Source organism: Natator depressus, chromosome 2 (genome assembly GCF_965152275.1).
Source record: "Natator depressus isolate rNatDep1 chromosome 2, rNatDep2.hap1, whole genome shotgun sequence".
NCBI lineage: Eukaryota > Metazoa > Chordata > Testudines > Cheloniidae > Natator > Natator depressus.
In genome coordinates, this window is record NC_134235.1 from 84465357 (window position 1) to 84488161 (window position 22805).

At 42.4% G+C, this 22805-nt stretch overlaps 1 protein-coding gene across 1 annotated transcript in view; it reads left to right on the forward strand.

Annotated features, from left to right (window-relative positions):
* LOC141982475 (uncharacterized) overlaps positions 1–22805 on the forward strand; it is a 98910-nt gene that overhangs the window by 46380 nt on the left and 29725 nt on the right. Inside the window, exons 2-3 of the mRNA XM_074944597.1 lie at positions 15875–15955; positions 18093–19108. Coding sequence (XP_074800698.1) covers positions 15907–15955; positions 18093–19108 — 1065 coding nt within the window. The 5' untranslated portion in view covers positions 15875–15906. The remainder of the gene's footprint in view (positions 1–15874; positions 15956–18092; positions 19109–22805) is intronic.

Consider the following 22805-nt stretch of genomic DNA (forward strand, 5'->3'; position numbering starts at 1 on the left):
AATGTTTAGGAATACAGTGATTGTGAGATTTATGCCAGGCTTTGTTGCTGATAGTTTTGACTGTTAAGAAGCTGCTACCCTAATGCTAGTGGGAAGCTTTAAATAGGTCTGCCTCACTCCCATGCCCTTTGTTGGCTTTAATGTAAGTGTTCTGCTCTCTCAAAGTTATTGCAAATAAAACCTCTCCTCCAGCCTTAGTTTTCCACCACCTCCGTGATTATTCTTCATCTGATCTTCTTTGGGGACCGTATTCAGTCAGTTCTAGAACAAAATCCTAGTCAATTGCCAATGACTTTCCTTCAGTCTCTTTTCCTACAGCAGTAGCAGAAGCAATTATAATTTCTTTATTTATAATAGGGTGCTTCTTTTTTCTTAAAACTGCCAGCTGCTCTTCCCTTGTACTATACCATTGTGACTGTAGGGTTTTCAGCACATTTCACGAGTGGAAACGTTTATTAGTCTTTTTATATTATTTTGAAACTTTTTCCCTGTTGGTAGCCTGTTTGTGCAGTTTCTATTAAAAGGCACCTAGGAAATGATGTGCGAGGAATTCTCTGATCATTATCGGAACCAGTGGATTCTATGGAAATGTTTGATCCACATCAGTGGATTGGTGTAAATAATATTTACTATGCCTCTCTTTTGGGGGCTGCACTTATAATTTTTGAACCATAGTCTTATTACTAAGTACACTGACTTTATTTGAGCATCTCTGTTGTTCAAGTGTTAGTTGAAATGCCGTTTTCACTATTCTTCCACAAATTAGGTAAGGTTTCCTTATTAAATGTTAGATTCATGAAATCATTATGATGTCTTTGCATTGGACTGATCCATTGTACACAGTGGTATCAAAACATTGCCTTGAAATGTTGGATACAGAACAAAAGCCACAGAAGACTCACCCAGCTTTTTTATCTAACAAATTTGTATTCTTGTATGTGTAGTTTTCCATGTCTCCCTGTCCTATTACACATGTTAAAAATTCAACTCTAGGTGATGAATGCCTCTGTCATAGATCTGTTTGGGGTGCTACTAAAATGGCTGATCATATGTATTTATATGTCCTTCATCGGGGAAGTCCCGGATGACTGGAAAAAGGCTAATGTAGTGCCAATCTTTAAAAAAGGGAAGAAGGAGGATCCTGGGAACTACAGGCCAGTCAGCCTCACCTCAGTCCCTGGAAAAATCATGGAGCAGGTCCTCAAAGAATCAATCCTGAAGCACTTACATGAGAGGAAAGTGATCAGGAACAGTCAGCATGGATTCACCAAGGGAAGGTCATGCCTGACTAATCTAATCGCCTTTTATGATGAGATTACTGGTTCTGTGGATGAAGGGAAAGCAGTGGATGTATTGTTTCTTGACTTTAGCAAAGCTTTTGACACGGTCTCCCACAGTATTCTTGTCAGCAAGTTAAGGAAGTATGGGCTAGATGAATGCACTATAAGGTGGGTAGAAAGCTGGCTAGATTGTTGGGCTCAACGGGTAGTGATCAATGGCTCCATGTCTAGTTGGCAGCCGGTGTCAAGTGGAGTGCCCCAGGGGTCAGTCCTGGGGCCGGTTTTGTTCAATATCTTCATAAATGATCTGGAGGATGGTGTGGATTGCACTCTCAGCAAATTTGCAGATGATACTAAACTGGGAGGAGTGGTAGATACACTGGAGGGGAGGGATAGGATACAGAAGGACCTAGACAAATTGGAGGATTGGGCCAAAAGAAATCTGATGAGGTTCAATAAGGATAAGTGCAGGGTCCTGCACTTAGGATGGAAGAATCCAATGCACCGCTACAGACTAGGGACCGAATGGCTAGGCAGCAGTTCTGCGGAAAAGGACCTAGGGGTGACAGTGGACGAGAAGCTGGATATGAGTCAACAGTGTGCCCTTGTTGCCAAGAAGGCCAATGGCATTTTGGGATGTATAAGTAGGGGCATAGCGAGCAGATCGAGGGATGTGATCGTTCCCCTCTATTCGACACTGGTGAGGCCTCATCTGGAGTACTGTGTCCAGTTTTGGGCCCCACACTACAAGAAGGATATGGATAAATTGGAGAGAGTCCAGCGAAGGGCAACAAAAATGATTAGGGGTCTAGAGCACATGACTTATGAAGAGAGGCTGAGGGAGCTGGGATTGTTTAGTCTGCAGAAGAGAAGAATGTGGGGGTATTTGATTGCTGCTTTCAACTACCTGAAAGGGGGTTCCAAAGAGGATGGCTCTAGACTGTTCTCAATGGTAGCAGATGACAGAACGAGGAGTAATGGTCTCAAGTTGCAATGGGGGAGGTTTAGATTGGATATTAGGAAAAACTTTTTCACTAAGAGGGTGGTGAAACACTGGAATGCGTTACCTAGGGAGGTGGTAGAATCTCCTTCCTTAGAGGTTTTTAAGGTCAGGCTTGACAAAGCCCTGGCTGGGATGATTTAACTGGGAATTGGTCCTGCTTCGAGCAGGGGGTTGGACTAGATGACCTTCTGGGGTCCCTTCCAACCCTGATATTCTATGATTCTATGATTCTATGATCTGGGATTACGTGATTATTTCATGCCCATAAATCTATTCAATTCTTGCTACCATTGCATCAAAAATCAATGGAGGTTTATTTAGAGCTCAGATCTAATCCAGGCTAGGATGTTGATGGAAAGGTTTAATTTTCCTACCTCTTAATCAACTTGGTTGTCAGAAACCAGTAGAACAAAAGGAGACAAGACAGAGTCATTCCTTTTAATCCTATACTCTGCAATTAATAGTGCAAATAGCTTTGTGACCACGCTTTCAAGCCCCAGATAATTTCTTGTAGAAAGCTGAATTACATCCATCATATGTTAGTGTGTGTGCTGCCTTTTAAAAAAATCTGAGTTTTGGCCAGCTCTGCTCAGCACCCAGAAGCTCCTATAGTGACATGGCTACATTTTTCAAAATAGCTTGGTGCCCAATGCATGTTGACTCTTCTGAAAATCTAACACCTTAGGTGTCTAAATAAGAGCTGAGCTCTTTCTGAAAATCTGGCCAGGAGTGTTTGGAGTGTGTATGTACATATATTCTCTCTCTCTCTCTCACACACGCGCGCACACACACACTCTCTCTCTCTCTTTCTCTCTCTCTCTCTGTCTATATTTTGGTTGTGCTGTAAAACTATTTGTATCTGAATTAAAAATATGCAAATTTTAGTGAGATATGGACAATTTTCCATCATATAAACAAATGCAACTCTGCATTGCTACACAACCAGTGCAGATCATCCTAAACAGGTCAACATCACCTGTGCAGATTGTGGGGGATTACTACTTTTCAATAGGTGAGCCCACACACTCTCTTCCCTGTGTTTCTCACAGGAGCAATGAGAAAAATCAATAGAAAGTTTTCTTATTCAGATTTATTATCAAAGTGTAACTGCTTCTATACTGATGAACAGGAGTAGATAGTGTTTATGCCTTTTGTCATCATTAAAGTAATAAAGTTCTATTTTTTCCAAACAAGAGGACATAAAAACCACATAACAGAGTGTGATGGAAACATGATCTGCACACAATCAGTGGGGAAATAAGAACAATGAATCTTAACCTTTTCAGCCAGAGTTATTGGCAAACTTCATGTGTAAATACATACTCTTTAAATCTATGTCAGGAAATCACACAGGAAGGTCTGACAAACATTCTAAGCAGCACCTTTCCACCGTTAAGCAAAGAGAGAAAGTAGCTTTAGGGATACTGCTGGTTTCCTTATTTCTGCTAACATTGCTTGTTCAGTGTCAGAAGAACCTCACTTTGTTTTTTTAACCATTGTCACAAAACACTTTCCTTCATTCAGTTCTCCATTTAGATATTCACAGGGCACAAAGACTACATTTAAACTGAACATCAAAGCTTCTAATTTACACTTACCGTGTTATACAATTGTACTACATAATCATGTACTTTCATTGCAGTCTGGAGTCTTTTGTCACTTGTTTTGGCTTTGCACCAAAAATGGAAAGGCTTTTCTTTAGTTTACTAAAGAAAACCGTTTATTGTGCTGCACAGTCTTTAAAAGATACTTCTGTAATAGCATCACTTTGTAATGGAGAATAAAAATAGCAGCTTTTGGTGTTTAATTTTAGATGTAGTCTTTGTACCCCGATATATTGAACATACGAATGTGAAATTGAACAAAGCAAGGTTTGCCAGTTGCTTTTGTTGACATTTAGAGGCCCATGGCTTTTATTTCCTCACCCGCATTTGTCTTTTACATCACATTTCCATCACTCTCTGCTCATAGGGCAGATATTTTTATTTGGAAAAAGGAGCTGTGTTCCTTTAAGAATGACAAAAACCATGCACACCAAGCAGTATCTACAGTATTCCTGTTTCTTTAACTAGAAGCAATTACTTGCATCATAAATTTGAATAAGAAACCTTTACATTGATTTTTCTAGTCTCTTCTATGAGCAGCACAGGGCATGGGTGACAGCAGTGTGGGGAGAGGAGCGGCGCTCAGTTTCTGTAGAAAAGCAGTAAGTTGCATAATTGCCACTGGGGAGACATTGGTCTGTTCAGGATGAATTGCAGCAGGAGTATGGCACTGCGGAAGCTTTTGTTTATATGGTGAAAACAATGTCCAAGTAGTGGTTTAAATGTGTGTATGCGTGCTACACTGTTACAAACCAACATCTCTCCATAATTTCTCCATGACTTCTAAAACTTTCACAGGTAAATGTGTGTGCACATACACAATGTTGATGGAATACATCTTTCTGAAGGGTTTCAGAGTAGCAGCCGTGTTCGTCTGTATTCGCAAAAAGAAAAGGAGGACTTGTGGCACCTTAGAGACTAACCAATTTATTTGAGCATAAGCTTTCGTGAGCTACAGCTCACTTCATCGGATGCATACTGTGGAAAAGATGAGCTATTACCAGCAGGAGAGCGGGGGAGGGGGGAGCGCTCATCTTAAGTGATCACTCTCCTAACAGTGTGTATGATAACACCCATTTTTTCATGTTCTGTGTGTATATAAATCTCCTCACTGTATTTTCCACTGAATGCATCGGATGAAGTGAGCTGTAGCTCACGAAAGCTTATGCTCTAATAAATTGATTAGTCTCTAAGGTGCCACAAGTCCTCCTTTTCATCTTTCTGTATGTTTGTTTTAGTTGATGCATATTTTGCCCTGGTTTAAATTACTGATGTGGAACCCAAAAGGGTTACATTCACTGTATATTTCATCTTCCTTTGTGCTCTTTGCAGAAAAATCATTGAGGCACTGACAATTTTTGTTATAAAGATGTTAGACCTTGGCTACCTTTTATATCTAATTTCTAATCTAACTCCTTAAATTCAGCATGATTAAATTTTATTTGGGATTATTTTTATTGAGGGTTAGATGAATAGTAAACATGACTTTGAGTTATACCAGGGGTGGGCAAACTATGGTCCACGGGCCGGATCCGGGCTGCGAGCCATTTTAAGACAGCCCATGAGCTCCCGCTGGGAGCGGGGTTGGGGTGCTGCACCACGCAGCTCGGCCCTGCTCTGACGCTCTGGCTGGGGTGCAGAGTCATGGCTGCACCACGCAGCTCAGCCCCATTCTGGCCGGGGCGCTGGGTTGGGGAGCCACACCACCCAGCTCCCAGAAGCCACAGTATGGCCCCGCTCTGGCTCCTAGGTGCTCCAGTGGCCCCCTCCAATGCTCAAATGGGAGCTGCATGGGCAGTGCTTGCAGATGGGGCAGCATGCAGAGCTGCCTGGCTGTGCCTCCGCATAGGAGCCAGAGAAGAGACATGCCACTGCTTCCGGGAGCCGCTTGAGGTAAGAACCGCTCGGAGCCTGCACCCTGAGCCTCTCCCCATACCCCAATCCCCTGCCCCAGCCCTGATCCCTCCTCCCGCTCTCCAGACCCCTCAATCCCAGCCTGGAGCAGCCTTCTGCACCCCAAACTCCTCATCCCCAGTCCCACCCCAGAGCCCGCACCCCCAACCAGCGCCCTCACCCCCTCCCATACCCCCAACACCAATTTTGTGAGCATTCATGACCCGCCATACAATTTCTATTCCCCAATGTGGCCCTCGGGCCAAAAAGTTTGCCCACCCCTGATTTATACAATGAAAAAAATGCATAATATCTAAAACAAGCAACTCTTACTATGCAGGATTTATTTAAGGGACTTACAGGTTTCAAAATTGGACTTGAGTTGGCCAAAGGGATAAATAATTATTTTTAAGTATTTGTAAGGTAGTGAGGTAAATCTGCAGAAATAAAACTGCAGTTTATCAGCATAAATAAAGACAAACAAGCCGATCAAAGGATTGCCCCATCCTAAGATTCATTCTGCACCTGGTTATGGAGCACAACTTTCTACTGCATCAGGAGTTTTCCCTTTTCTGTCTCTCCAGCTGCCTTCCTCACAACTCTTCCCCTGAGTACATGTACAAAGGGAGATGAAAGTGAAGCTGCAGAGAACCCCTTGTGCACTGAGGATCAGCTAGATTCCTTGAAGTTTCACTGTTCTCTTTAAAGCTCTGGGGACTGGCTGAATAGATATGCTTTAAACAAATAAATACGGGAGCAAATCCCTTCTTATTCACATATGTAAAGTTGAGCATGTGTGTAAATCTTTGCAAGATTAGAACCTAAAAGTCTAAACTTTTAGGGTAAGGATTGACTTCTATTGTTTGTACAACACCCTGCACACTGGGGTCCCAAAGCTAAATAGTTTCGGTGTGCTACTTTAATACAAATAATAAATAACAATCTTACCTCTGGCAAAATTACTTGTCCAACTTTCCAATGTGTCGGGGGCTGCTCACTGCTCGACCCCTGGCTCTGCCACAAGCCCTGCCCCCACTCCACCCCTTCCCGCCCCCTTCCCTGAGCCTGCCGTGCCCTCGCTCCTCCCTCTCCCCCCCAAAGCCTCCTGCACGCCATGAAACAACTGATCGGGAGGTGCGGGGACGGAGGGGGAGGCCTGATCGGGTGAGAGGGAGGTACTGGGAGTGCGGAGCTAATGGAGGGCTGACGACGTATTACTGTGGCTCTTTGGCAATGTACATTGGTAAATTCTGGCTCCCTCTTAGGTTGGCCACCCTGAGCTAGTCATTGAGCTTTGGGCAAGAGTCCCCCCCTTCTGTTCTGTTCACCTCTCACTCCTTTTAATTATGCCCTCAGATCTCCAATTTACAAGGTATTTTCTTTGCTCACAAGCTCCTTCACTTTCTCTCATTTGTCAGAGAATAAGATTTGAAATGCTCACTTGCATATTTTTTTAAAAAGGGGCAGATATTAGTCTAGAGAAATGTTGCAAATTTTAGCCCTCTCTCCCCAAAACAAGGTTGAACATTGTATCCAAATTGGGAAATTCAAGGTGAAGGCTGATCGTTTATCTTTTGCCTCCTACTCCATTCTTAGTTTACCATGTTAGGTAGATGAATTAACAACATATGCTTGGGGATCTCAGATTATGATGGGTCTGGGTTTATTTTAACACCAAGCATATCGAAGGTCAGGGACGGGCAACTGGCATGCCAGATCATTTTATCTGGTGCACCAACCAGAGGAGAGTGAGGTGAGGAGGCAGCTCTGCAAGTCCCTGGAATGAAGGCAGGGGAGAGAAGCTCTGCCAGTGCAGAGGATGGCAAATGAGGGCAAGAGGCTGCTCTTCCCACTGCCTGGAGGAGAAGAGGAGGCTACTCCTTGGGTGCAGGCTCATTTGCTGACCTGGAGACCATGGGGATGAACGTGGGTGGGCAGGTATATGTGACACAGTGAGCATTGGATTGGTGTGGGACTCACTGCTCGGTGCATGTTCTCACAGCAGCAGCCAGGCAAGCCGCCCCGGGGTAGCCAGGGCCACTTCTTCCTCAATCATGACAGCTTGCCAAAGGGTTTTTGTGGATCTTATGGCCCTCTGCTACCTTAAAGTTGCCCATCTCTGCAGTTGGTTCATGGACTAGATGAATCAGCTAGGCACAAATGCTAGAATTTAGAATTCTACCCATTCATTCTTGTGAATCAAGAGTTAAACTACTGTATTTTAATGTTCATGCCAACCAGAATTGGAGGCTCAGCTGAGAGCCACTTAGGAAATTTTGCTTAATACGTCTTTTCCATCTGTAATTTCTGCTGCTTTTGTAGCCTTTTTGTTGACCCTTTGGTATGTAAATATTTAGGAAGACTATCCCAGGAAAACTTGATTCGCCTTTTTTCTTTCAGCAGCTGATAATTATATTGTTTAACTAGTTAAGTTAAACATTTAGAGTAAAATTTTCAAAAGTGCCCGTGTCCTATTTCACAAGTGACTTTAGCACTTTGGCTCCTGAATTCCTTTATGCTTAATTCCAAATCCTTCAATGAGATTTGTGTGGATGGACCCCAAATGAAATCAATGATGATCCATGCAGGCACAGTCTGTGGAGTGGCTTGCAATATATGGATCTTCATATTTATGCTAGCTTTGGAAATACATATTTATTGACAAGTCGTAGTGACTCCTTAGCTGTTACATCTTCTTTAAATATATTGTGTATTCTAACATATGGCTATATGGACCCAGAGCAAATGATGGGTGCTTAGACATTTCTATGCATTTGAAGAATTAAATATATAAAATGAACATGTAATCCACATTTTAGATGCTCTTTGCAGAGGGGATATTTGGTACTTATGAGGAACCATTAGAGTAAATCCTTTAGATGCAGATTACTGTTGCAGCCAGTTACAATAAAGACCATAAAACTGTGTCCCTTCAGCTACCGCTCATGCCTTATTTCTGCTTGACGGTCATGTCTTTAAAAGACAGCTTGAAATGAAGCAGCTATAACAGTAATAATATTGGTTTGTGAAAAACTACGAACATAATGGAATCCTTAAAATTGTAAGAATATCTGTCTGAAGTAGAGCATCTATCAGATGGTATCTGGATTATGCCTCTGCCTGCTTAAAAAAGGCAGGCTTTCTATGGTGTGCAACTAAGAGTGCCAGGCTTTGTTTTATCTTAAAGTATAAAACAAAGGCAGAAATCCTCTGAAAAACGTATTGTATGTAGAGCTGACCAGAGGATGACAATTCCATTTTGTGGCAACTTCTGAGGTTTTGAATGTGTTTTCGTTCTGCAGTAGAACAAAATCCAATCCTTTCAAATGCTGTGAAAACGGGGAATTGTCAAGTGGGGGGGGGGGGGGGGGTCCGTCAGTCTGTTTATATAGCCTGGGATTGGCGCACTGTCCTGGGATGTGGCAGACTCAGGTTCAAGTCTCTACTATCTTATTTAGAGCAGTTTTTCATCTTTGATGACTCCAAATCAGATAGAGCAGGACCTTGGATCTGAGTCTCCCACATCTCAGGCAAGTACCCTAACCATCCAGCTATCGTGTGTGTGTGTGTGTGTGTCTCTGTTTCTGTCTGTCTGTCTCTTTCTCCCCCCTTCACCCCACTCCCCACCCTCCGGGGCCCAAAAACCTTCTTGATGAAAGTTTTCTGGAAACCAGTACAACCCTGCAAAACATTTTGGCTCTGAGGAAACAGCAGGCTGTTCAGTTGAGCTCTAATCATATAAGCTCAGCACCTGATTTTTAAATCTCCCGAGGGCAGTTATTGTTTTAATTCCTTAAAATACCAGAAGTGTTTTAATCTCTCTCTTAAGGAATGATGTTGAGTTATACAAGTGTCTTAAATATAGAATATTGGCATAATCGTGAGTGTGTGCAAACTGACTTTCTTATGCAAATAGTCTTAAATTTCTCTTGGGTTAAGACTCTCATCTTAGAGCAAGTCTAATGATATTGCTAAAGCTCAGATGAGCAACATTATATTAGTTACAGCTGTGACCAAGAGGTGTCACTTTATTTTAAAAATGCAATATCAAAGGAATAGATGGTTCATAGGATCAGTGATGAAATATAGAGCCTTTGCCTCTGTCATGACTTAAAGCCCAGCCTAGTTCCAAAGATAATTGCTATGTAATAGCTATTCAGTGGCCTGTGTGAAGGGAGGTAGTGCCTCTAGTACCCTTTACAATGGAAAGGGAGTATTGCTTTTACTAAAAGAGAAATACCAGAGGCGGCATGGTTACATGTTTTGGTTTGTGGAAAGAAACTCCGACAAAAAAAAATCTATAATAACACTACATATTCTTACTGTAACTCAAAGAGGAGTACGTGTGATGGGTTATCTTGTGTATCTGACATCTCTTAATGCTTGTATTGAAACAATTGTTGACAAAGCAAGTTACTTGCTGTCTCTGAAAAACTAATAACAGAATTGCCCATCCAATTTTAAGAGGATATGGGTATTCTTCACATCATGTCCTAAACTGTTCTGCTTTGCTAAAACCTATCATCATCATTATATGTTTACTGTATCAGAATAAAACTGCTAAAATTCCACCCAGATATCAGTGTTACAATTCAAGCTTTGTATATCTTTAAAAGGTACTCTGTGATTAGCTCATTCAGTGTGGTCTAATAATGCTTTGCATTATAATACGTCACTGAGGAAAAGCTGGCTTTGTAAAGTACTTGTTGCCTTTGCAGTGGGCCAGTTGTATCTGATTTCAATACTTTTTGACCAACCATAATAAATTACTGGGCAGAATCTTCATTCTTTATAGCTTCTATTTCTTTACATTCAAAAAACCCATTTTCTTCAGGGCTCCTCTTCTATTAAACAGCAGGTAACAAACTTTATAAATTGGCTGTCACTGTAATGAATTGGTCGCCTTATATTAAATAGAAACTTAGAGCACATTTATGCATTCGTTACTTGGACTAGCAATCTGGCAAATATACATGTACTCCAGTACAATATAGACGTGAAAATAAGATATACGCTGGTATATGTTACTATTTCTATAAGAGTGGAATGGAACTAAACTTAAAATGAAAATGTCAAGAACCTCTTTTCAGTATCTCTCGATTATCAAATAACTCTGTACAGAGAGAAGACATTTGATGGAATGTCTTTGTCCTGAAATGGTTTGGCTTAGACCTTGAATAAATCTCTTTATTACCTACAAATTTGGGCGCTTGAGTTTTACACAGACTGAATTGGATTCTCTCATTGTGGTTACTTGTCAGTGACACCAGATTCTTCTTACCACTCTTTTTTTTTACTTGGCTATTGGACCCCCTGACAACTCAGGAGGAAATGACAAAGGTCTAGAAGGCATTATGAGTGGTAAAACAAATTCTAAATTTCCATTATGTATGGCTGAGTTGCTGGCTTATTTTGTTAAGCTTAATTCCCCAGTTCCTCTCTCCTATACCATCTCTTGTCTATCAGCTACAAATTCTCAGGATGCAATAAACTAGTAAATATTAACAGCTCTGTCACAAAAATTCTGCATTCGGATCTGCTGACATGCCTTCTATTTAATTTTAAATGAAAACCAAATGGAAGATGTTTTGTGACCTACTGTGGTGATTTAGAGAGGACTACAGAACTCAATACTGAAAACATGCAATTTAAAAGACCATTAACAATTGGTTCCCTGACTTCCCCTACAAAAAAGGTGAGGTTGGGGATATGACTATCAACATTGTAATATCTTGACAAATCGATTACATATTATGTGTGTGCCTACTAAACTTCCAATCTAATGTAATACTGTAAAAATTCTTTTGAAAAACTAGGACCCTATCTATAGAAATACAGGCACTGTACAAACAGACTAGCCCAGTCCCTGCCTCTATTTACATTCTAAATAGACAATAGAGATGCAGAATGGGGAAAGAGGCATAATACACAAGCAGAGGGAACAATGCAATGATGGCAAAGATCAAGTTGGTGCCACAACTTTTTTTTTATGGGGAAGGGGTTTAGTTATGTGATATGTAAATGGAAAGAAAAGTGAGGGGAGAGGGCACATTGATGGGAAAGGGGGTGTGGGGAGACAGGGCAGGGAGAAGAGGGTAAAAGGATCCAGTATGGAATAAAGCTGAGGTGAGAAGACCTTGAGGGAAGAGGAGTGGGAGGGTTGGAACAAACAGCCAATCAGCTCAGGGCAGAGAAAGTCTAGTTAAAACTGTAGAAATTTCTCCATATGTCCAAAGGTCTCTGCTTTGTTTCTACTGCTAGAGTCTCTGCAGGCCACATGGCTTCGGGGAGAGGTGCAGGGTACTGAGGGGAGTCACCGCCTGTGTCTTAGCGTCCCCCAAGCATATGTGTGGGTGGGTGGGTGGGGGGTGGTTTCTCCTGCACAGCTTGAAGTCTGAGGTGGTGGCCCTATTTTACCCCTCCCCCAAGAGCAGCAATCTCTGCTTTGCAGCTGCTCCTATGGGCTGGGGTCTCCGGCTGGTTCCTCTCTACAATCTTTCCTCAAGGCCACATGGCAGGGAGGTGAGGCATGACCTGGTTCCTAGTTTCCCCAGAATGAGGGGGATACTAGTATAGAGAGGACTCCAGGCAGCCATGAGGGAAGTGATTCAAACACACAAAGAGCAGTTAAGTGTCTAACTCCTATTTGTATCTTGAAAAATCACCCCATGTCATTGAGGCTTGCCCTGAGCAGGGTTAGTTGACATGGTGCTTAAAATACCAGCAGCCACCTGGAACCCTTTCTACGCTAGCTGCCCCACTGTTGCTACCATTGGTGGAGCTGAGACTGTGATAGTAACAATAGGAAACTCTTGGCAAAAAAGCATAGTGTCGGCACCTTTCTAGGCCTGCTAAAGAGATCTCTTTAAATTCCCAGGCACTAGGCCAGCCAAACAGTTGTCACGCCAGTAACACAAACAGCTTTGAGCATTCTGTCTGACCTGATGTGCAGAGTAACCACATAAAAGCTGCTATTATGGCTTAGTCTGCCCAGGAAGGCAGTTTATACTTGCTGGGATTGGCTGGGGCTCAGGGGTGGCCAAGGCCTCGTAAGGATAGGCTCGTTCAGTACCTTCCCCAGACAGCTTCCACTTACAGGGTGCCTGGAGTCCCAACAACAGTCTAAATCGATTGACCACTGGCTGAACCTCTAGAGAAGGTGTCAGTGTAAACATTGCCTACTCACTCCTGGTGATGGATTTCTCTCCAACACACTATGGTTTCATACTGGCACAGCAGGTACAGTTTGTCAACCAAAAGTGTAGGGATGAATAAACAAACCTCAGCTTAGAGTAGTAAAGTTTAATAAGGTGTGTATGTATGTAACCTACATGCCTTATTCTGTAGCACTGGATTATTTTTAAGTGCAAAGAAAAGGAGAGTAGCAATGGGGAGGAGACAGACATGTTCTGATTTACTAGTCTGTGTGTCTGTGCACAAGCAGAGTGAAGAGCATGACAACTTGGCTAGAAGGGCCCAGAAATATCCGGAAGTGGGACAAACTCAGTAGCTGTTTCTGAAGCTATGCAAGGGATTACGTTGAGGCAAGCTGTCCCACACATTCACTATCTGAGAGGGGAGCCAATCAAAGTTTGGGTAAGGGTGCAGGAGGTTATAAATACAGGAGTTAAAGACAGCCTGACAGCGGACTGAGCAGCTAGATTGTTGTGAATGCTGGGTTCCAATACCTGTAGCTTTTTGCTATTCCAGCTTTACTTACCGGGGAAGCCCTCCATTAGGATAATGTTTGTTCTGCTGTGGTGAATTTGATGGACCTAGAGGAATATCTGAGACATTTGTTATCCCTAAAGGCTACAGAGCCTATGGAACTTGGTTAGCTGAGCGGGTTCTGAAGTGTTCAGAAAAGAATTGAGATGCTGCCTTTCTTCTCAAGCTCGAAAGAGTCCAGATGATGCACACGATATGTTCTGGTCACTCTGTAAAGACTGAGAAATGATCTCTGAAAGAAGATCACAGGGAAATGTGTTTAGATGGATGTGCTAAAGTACAGAATTGTAAATGTTCTATTGGAACTAATATATGTATGTAAAAACAGCAACAAAGTGGGAAAGTCTGTGTAAGAAGTAGGGCTGTCAATTAATCACAGTTAACTCAAAAAATGAATCACGATTGAAAAAAAATTATCGCGATTAATCGCAGTTTTAATCGCTCTGTTAATACAATACCAATTGAAATTTATTAAATATTTTGGATGTTTTTTACATTTTCATATATACTGTATTCTGTGTTGTAATTGAAATCAAAGTGTATATTATTTTTCATTACAAATATTTGCACTCTAAAATGATAAACAAAAGAAATAATATTTTTCAATTCACCTCAGACAGGTACTGTAGTGCAATCTTTGTCATGAAAGTGCAACTTACAAATGTAGATTTATTTTTGTTGCATAACTGCACTCAAAAACAAAACAATGGAAAACTTCAGAGCCTACAAGTCCACTCAGTCCTACTTCTTGTTCAGCCAATCGTTAAGACAAACAAGTTTGTTTACATTTACAGGAGATGCATTTACATTTGCACTCTTCTTATTTACAATGTCCCCAGAAAGTGAGGACAGGCATTTGCCTGGCACTTTTGTAGCTGGCATATCAAGGTATTTACATGCCAGATATGAAAAACATTTGCATGCCCCTTCATGCTTCAGCCACCATTCCAGAGAACATGCTTCCATGCTGATGACGCTTGTTTAAAAAAAAAAAAAAAAAGAATTAATTAAATTTGTGACTGAACTCCCTGGGGGAGAATTGTATGTCCCCTGCTCAGTTTTACCTCCATTTTGCCATTTATTTCATGTTATAGCAGTCTCGGATGATGACTCAGCACACGTTCATTTTAAAAACAGTTTCACTGCAGAACTGACAAAATGCAAGGAAGGTACCAATGTGAGATTTCTAAAGATAGCTACAGCACTCAACCAAAGATTTAACAATCTGAAGTGCTTGCCAAAATCTGAGAGGGACGAGGTGTGGAGCATGCTTTCCGAAGTCTTAAAAGAGCAACATTCCTATGCAGAAACTACAGAACCTGAACCACCAAAAAAGAAAATCAACCTTCTGCTGGTGGCATCTGACTCAGACGATAAAAATGAACATACGTCGGTCTGCACTGCTTTGGATTCTTATCAAACAGAACACATGATCAGCATGGACGCATGTCCTCTGGAATGGTGGTTGAAGCATGAAGGGACATATGAATCTTTAGCCCATCTAGCACGTAAATATATTGTAACGCTGGCTACAACAGTGCCATGAGAACTTTGAGGTGACATTGTAAATAAGAAGCAGGCAGCATTATCTCCTAAAAATGTAAACAAACTTGTTTGTCTGAGTGATTGGCTGAACAAGAAGTAGGACTGAGTGGACTTGCAGGCTCTAAAATTTTACATTTTTATTTTTGAATATATATATATTTGTACACAATTCTACATTTGTAAGTTGCACTTTCATGACAAAGAGATTGCACTACAGTACTTGCATTAGGTGAATTGAAAAATAATTTTTTTTTACAGTACAAATACTTGTAATAAAAAATAAATAAAAAGTGAGCACTGTACACTTTGTATTCTGTGTTGTAATGGAAATCAATATATTTGAAAATGTAGAAAACATCCAAAATATTTAAATAAATTGTATTTTATTATTGTTTAACAGTCTGATAGCAATTTTATTAAAATTTTTAATTGCTTGACAGCCCTAATAATAAGGTGTTTCTACTGGTGTAGGAAATCTACTACTTAGTAGCTTTTATTTAAGAAGTTATTCATAACAGAATTTGGAATAATTACAAAATTTTTGTATGTATTAAATGTTTAACTCTCCCTGAAGCTGACTTATAGGAAAACCTCAGGGCTAAACTCTGTTTTCTTAAAAGACAGAACTGTGGCCTGTGCTTCAACAAAAAGTTGAGCTGTGGTACAGGAAGAAAAGAAGTGTGATAGTTATACATAATATCATGTCACCATGTGCTTACCCCGTCACATGTAAGCATAACTGTATTATACAACAGTTGCATGCATGCAACTGACAGATTTCTTGATTTGTAGGCTGTAATATTGTTTTGTGTCTCTTCCAGTTAATCACTTAAGAAGTGAGGAATGTGTTCTAATGGCAGAGCTTCCCTTTCTTAAAGCTGACATCAGAGAAATATTTGAAAGTAAGTACTGGGCTACTTTAGCTCTGAGATGCCATGCTAGTTCTCTGCCTTTCATTATAGGCAATCTACTAGCCAACTTATCACAGCTTTGATTTAAATGCTCTTCTAGAAAGCATTATCTTTTGATAAAGACCTGGGGTAATATCTGACTTGTAATGAATTTATGATCACAATACGTCCTCTATCTGGAGGCACCATTATTCTTTTATTCCTGTAAGAATGTGTTTTCTTGCATTTTTAAATAGGTTCTAGAAGTGTTAAGAAAATACATTTTTCTCAGGCCATCAGTTTTGAAATATACAAACACACTTCTGGAAAAGTATAGTTACCTGTATGAGTTTTTGATCTTTTATCCATCTTCATTCAAGATGAAAAGGAACTATGTGACTATTGCAAATAAATCAGAGTAGTTGAGATCTGTGACCTCTCAATTCTCTCCCGTTAAGGAATGAATCCATTCTATGGAACAGCTCCTCCACCTTTTCGAACTCTTGGAAATTAGGACAATATTTTCATACCCAACCAGGGCAAATTTAATGTTTCACTTGCTGAGCAGTGTAACGCATAGATGACCACAGCATAATACTAGTAAATGCTGCTGTTGTCTTACTTATAGCAGGAGCTAGCCAGAACTGCATATAATTCAGGTTGCCTAACATGTCACATTAAGACGCTGTTTTCAGCTGCTTAAAACTTTGCCAAACTTTAGCCCTTCAGGCTGAAATTTTCTATTCTGGGTGTCTATCTCAGGCTGATTTTTTATATATATATTTTTTAAAATATCAACAAAATCATCTCTTTTGGAGAAAGTTAATTGTTTGACCATTCCATTGAGAAGCTCCACCATCTTGATGCTCTGAAGCAGAGACTTGTAGTTTGGCAAGATCAAAGGGAAAAGGTCAGAGTGGCAGAGGCCCTGGGAGGGGAGAGGTGTTTTTTGCTGTCCCCATGAAAATATACCCAAATGTATCCAAGATATAAGCCTCTGAAAATGACTGTTTGGTCAGAAGCAGATTGTTAGAGACTGGTCGCTAACTCTTCAGAACATTCCTTCTGCACTGAGCATGCTCCGTCCTGCAGCTGTGGTTACTGAGCTGGACATTTCCTGGAATTGCTCCTTGTGGCTGCTGTGGTTGTCATTGAAACTAAGAGCAGGGAGACTCTCTCTCTTGTGCTGTCAGTGCTGCATCTTCTGGTACCCAGGCAGAGTGGAGGGGAAGGAATGCAGAGCGAGGGTGAAAGAGGGGTAGGTAAGATGAGGCTGGGACAAAAGAAGAGAGGGGATGATGCTGGCAGAGGGGAATGGGGACAGGATAAAGGAGGACAATACAGAGAACAGGGATAGAGAGGACACCGAATGAAGACTGTAGGAAAAATATTATGTGATCATGTAATTAAAGACTGTATCATCATGCACACAAGGGGGAAGAATTAAGGCTGCACAGACAACCATAATTCTAGTATTTCCTTGCTTCTGAGTGCTTGAATTTACAACCTTAATCTTCTTTTAAGTTTATTTCTACGTAGTTGTTTTATATTACTGTGGTGTCTAGAGGCCCCAAATGAGATTGGGCTGCCACAGCACTGTACAAATGTATTGCAAGAGACAGCCCCTGTCTTGCAGAGATTGCAATCTAAATAGACAAGACAGGCAAAAGATGGGAGGAGTAATAGGCAGAAAGAGTAAATGACTTGCCTAAGGCCACACAGCAGGTCAGTGGCAGAGCTGGACATAGAATTTGCATCTCCTGCCTTCCAGTCCACTACTCTACCCCCTAGACCAAGCTGCTCCTTGTATAGGTGACATCAAACATTACATCTCCAGGTAAATAAGATAAAGGATAAAATTCATCCCTGGTGTCACTCCATTGGCAGAAGTGGAATTACACCATTGGTGAACTTGGCCTTTTGTTTTTGTCCACTCTCATGGGATGCTGGACAACTTCATCTGTAGCTTTTTCTAGAGGGCCTGTTTATGTTGGGTGGCATGGGAGTCGTCCCACTGACACCCCTGGGACTACTGGTGAGTTCTGCTCAGCATAAGTTAGGGTTATAAAACTGGGTCCATAATGCATTACTGGCATGTAACTATCTCTGTATCTTGCAAATAATGGATGTGTTCTGCCATCTGTTTCAGTTCCTTTAAAAAATGATTTCAAGCCCCGAAAAGGGAGGCGGCAATTTTGGAGGAGGAGCCAACTTTGGAGGAGAAAACTCTGGTGCCGTAGGCCGAAGGTGATGGAGCAACAGCAACAGGGGACAGGGGAGAGTCAAGAAGTAATGCAGGAGCAGAACCCTGCTGATAAAGGTCCAAAGGTGACCGTGCAGGTGCAGCAGCGGGGCCCAGGATGGGAGGCAGCTCAGGTAACTGTGCAGGTGCAGCCACAGCAGTCGGGCCCTGGACGGGAAGCCCCAGGGGTGACTGTGCAGGTGCAGCAGCAGGGCCAAGGAGGAGCGTCCCTGCAGGTGACTGTGCAGGTGCAGCAGCAGGGCCAAGGAGGAGCAGCCCCTCAGGTGACTGTGCAGGTGCAGCCACAGCAGCAGAGCCAAGGAGGAGCGTCCTTGCAGGTGACTGTGGAGGTGCAGCCGCAGAAGGGCCACGACAGGAAAGGGTCCCAGGTAACCCAAACCCAGCACCAGAGCCAAGATGAGGAAGGGTCGAAGGCCATGGAACAGCCGCTGAACCAAGATGAGAGAGAATCACAGGTGATGGCCAAAGATGAGAGAGAACCAAAGGAGGTGGAGCTGGAAGGGAACCAGGGCCAAGACAAGGAAGGGACAGAAGCAACGGAGCAGCAGCGGGACCAGAGCCAAGATAAGGAAAGGTCGAAGGCCATGGAACAGCTGCTGAACCTAGATGAGAGAGAGTCAAAAGTGTGGGCAGAAGATGAGAGAGAGCCAAGGGAGCTGGAAGGGAAGCAAGGCCAAGACAAGAAAGGGATAGAAGTGTTGGAGCAGCAGCAGGACCACAGCCAAGATGAGGAAGGGTCGAAGGCAGTGGATCTGCAAAAGCCAAGCCAAGAAGAGGAAGGGCTGAAGACTATGGAGATGGAGCAGCAGCAGGGCCAGGGGCAAGATAAACAAACACTGTATAAGAAACACCTGAGAGAGATGCCAAATTATTTTGTCTCTATCCCAATAAGAAATGACCAGGTATTTTCAAGTAGCTGATTTAATTAAGTAAAAGTGTTATATATGCATACCTGACCATTCTAAAATATTGGTAAAGTTATGCCTGTTGTTTGCATCACATTCAGGGTTTTTTTCAAGACCCATAGTGCTCTAATTTTGTTTTTCTGCATCGGTAAATATGGAGATTTTATTTCATGAGTTTTCTTTTTAACTTCTGTTGTTTCCTTTCATCAGGGGTGATGTCAGTGAGCGTTTGCAACTCTGGTAATAGTATTTTCTAGTTAACTAGTTGTAGCATGTGGAGAGGAAGGGGTGGCTTGCTCACCTGTATGTGTGTTTGTACTAAAAAGTGTTTGGAAAACACATTATGCACCAGAGCTGAGATTTTATTTTTTTTAAGGAGGATATCATAGATTACTTTGTAATAATTTCAAGATTGGTCAAGAGTTGGATTTGAGCCTGGCTGTAAGGTTAAGAAAACTCTATTACCTGAACTTCCATGCTGTTTTAGGGAAAGTAGTAGGAATTTTTACTATGAATCCTCTTTAGATGATGTGTCAAGGACAAGATTTATTTCAACCGCCCGTGGTGGAGGAATTATTTGCACATCGTTATCAACGGAACAGGATTAGCAAAAGCCTGTGCTGTTCCCAATTACTATATTTTTTTCTCAGAGATAGTTGGCCCAGTTCTGCTTGTTTAAAAACAAGATTTAACAGCAGTTCGTATGTTTTATGAAAACCTGTGGGCATGGATAGAGACACCATCACAGGATTCAGTGTGGAGGCCACAACTTTATTAAACCTATTACCTAACTGGGTGTGTTGGGGCAGAGAGGCCCCACACCAGGAGAGAAGGCTTTAAAGAGAGCCTCTGGGCTCAGCTAGTCCCACCATACTATACCTGCAGCCAATCCTGAAGAGGGAATAAAAGGAGAGAACCTGACTGGCCAGGATGGAGTTCTGCCTCTCTGGCTAAAGGGAGCTTAGCCTTCAGGGTTAAGGAAAGATGGGCCTGATAGTCTGAGAATCCACTTGGAAGGAACAGTTAGATCCCAAGGAGTGAGTGATACATGAGTAAAGACTGTTTGGGAACCAAGCCTACAGCAAAGGGCAGGGACACCCTATGCAAAGACAGGTGGACACCCCAGTATTGCACTGGCTTTTTGTTTCACTCAGCCCCTCCAACCACCCAGAAAGGGGTAGAACTGAATGGACAATTAGCCAGTGGGCTACATTCCACCTCAGTGGACACTGGAGACTGAGACTTCTTCCTGTTGGGAGACCTGAGGTTGTGTTGGGGCACCTGGAAGATCCACCAGGGGGAGCTGCTCCAGCTATGCCACTACACTAGTGTAACCCACCCCAAACTACCTGGCAGAGTTATTCCAATATGAAGCACCACTGGTCCCCGTGTTCTCTGAACCTGAGGGTGAGTGTGAAGGCCATGTCCCCTCTCCAATCTCACACCTGTCATTGGATCCTGATCTTTTCCCCTCCTCAACACCAGAGGTAGTAGAAATGAAGGGGGGGAACCACAAACTGGACAGACCCCCTTACCATGCAGTGTTGTGCTCAGAACCAATTTCCAAGCAGCCCACTAGGTTATAGGTACTGCAGTCAGACTCCTTCTAACTCACCAACCACAGTGGAAACCACCACAACAGATGACAGCATTCACTTTAGAGGTCCTTCTCTACTCTGCTGGCCAACTAGAAAGGAATCCATGTAGCATGGAGGTCCTGCCACAGATTGTCTGACCCCACATAAATGTACTCCATCCTCTCAAAACTGTGCTGGGGAGGCATACTTAATTCCCACATAGGAAATCACTCTTCCCACCAGGGAATTGAGATCTCGATAGGGCTAATATTCCTCTTTATTCCAATTATCAAATTAACCCCTTTTGCTAGGCCTAAATCATTCTACCGCAGGTGAATAATGATGCAGGGAATGAAATCAGTCTGCCAGTGGCAGAGGGGGCACTATCCAGTCCCCTCTCCCCCAAATGCCGCTTCTTCCCGGCCACCTCAGATAGACAGTCAAATGGGGAAAACCTAACCGGCAGCCTTCATGCTAGACAGATGCCCCTTTGCTGGCCCAATGGACTCTACTACGTCCTCCGTTTAAATCTTGTAATCAAAATAGTAACTGGTTTTCTGCAATCTACCCAATGGCCACTTTAAATGACTGCAGAAATGTACCTGCTTGTTTTGGAACTTGAAGTCCCAAGGAGTGATGGCCAGTCGGGTTGGAGGAAAAAAAATAACAGAAATATGATGTCCTTCATTATTTGATTCTTTGACCATACCAGTCCCTTGGAAATACACTTTGCCACCCATGCCTCCTGTAGCATTCGAGTTGAGTCGAAGGCAGAAGCCACTCCTCACACCAGGATACCCTTTTGTGTATTCTAAAAACCCCCAAAACTCTATCTCAAACCTTTAAGTCTTATTACTTCTCCTGGGTTACTTTAATATAATGATGAGGCCTGGTAATTCCCATTGTAGCCACCACTAGGGATGTGTTAAAGGAGCAGTTTTTAAAAAGCAGAGGCAAGAAACACTCACTGCTGTGTGTAATTTAATTCCCAAGGTATACCAGTTGGGAAACAGGGTCAGAGCCTTCTCTTTTTCTCTTGCTATTGGCACTCCCCATATCCTGTCCAGTGCCTGAAATGTTCTCAACAGATACAGTCCCTACTTTCCCTACAAAAAGAAAATCATCAACATAATGCTCAACCTGCCTATATCCTGATCCCCTGACCACTTTAAACATGGAACTGAACTTTTCAAAGGCCACAGAGAAGATGAAGCCTCCCATTGGCATAGCTCTGTTGAATTAAAATTGGCCCTCAAATTAGTTAGTGCGGGGTCTGGGTAGGAATCTGCAGGCTGACTTAGAATCCCATTTTGCCAGCAGAATTCCTCTTCCACGCACCCTTGTCACATTGATGTTGTAACTGAAGGAAGAGTAACCTATTGAGCAGAGGGCGGGGTCACTAGCTTCATTGGCCAAGCTTCCTTGTGAGTAAAATAAGATGGTTCAAAATTCCATAGGAGGGGGAATGGTGTAATGTTGTCTTTTAATTTGAAGTCAGTCAAGGACTTCCCACTTGGTAAGGAGGAGATGAGATGGTGCAAAATTGAGGGAACTTTCAGTTACCAATGGCTGGTTTGCTGGTCTCTCCTTCAGAAGAGATTTGATTCATCACTTTTCACTGGGACTCAGGAGTCTGGGTTTCTTTTCCCAGCTGTGCCACTATCCTGCTGAATGACCAAATCCAAATCAATTCCTTCTCAGCGCTTCAGTTTCCCTATCTGCAAAATGGGGATAAATCTCCTTTATAAAGTACTTTGAGATCCATGATGAAAAAGAGCTATTATTCTAGTGATGGGCAAGGCTGTCTCCAGTTCAGTTGGGGAATCCTCCCGGGTATACAGCTGAGTTGTCCCTTTGTGGCTTTAGCTTTAACTTGGGTGGAGCTAGTGTACAGTGCAGTGAAAGGGATGGCCCCTGTTCACCGTACTACATGCAGTGGGTATGGGACCATGGGATCCCCTGAAAAGTGCTCATCCCATCAATGTTTCATGGGGATTTTGTTGAAGAATGTCACCTTTTAAACAAGCTGAGGGAGACACACTATTTTGAAAGTGGCTTCAATTAAGTTGTCAAACAAGATTTACAAAAAAGGACTGTGTAGTCGTTTTAGGCACACT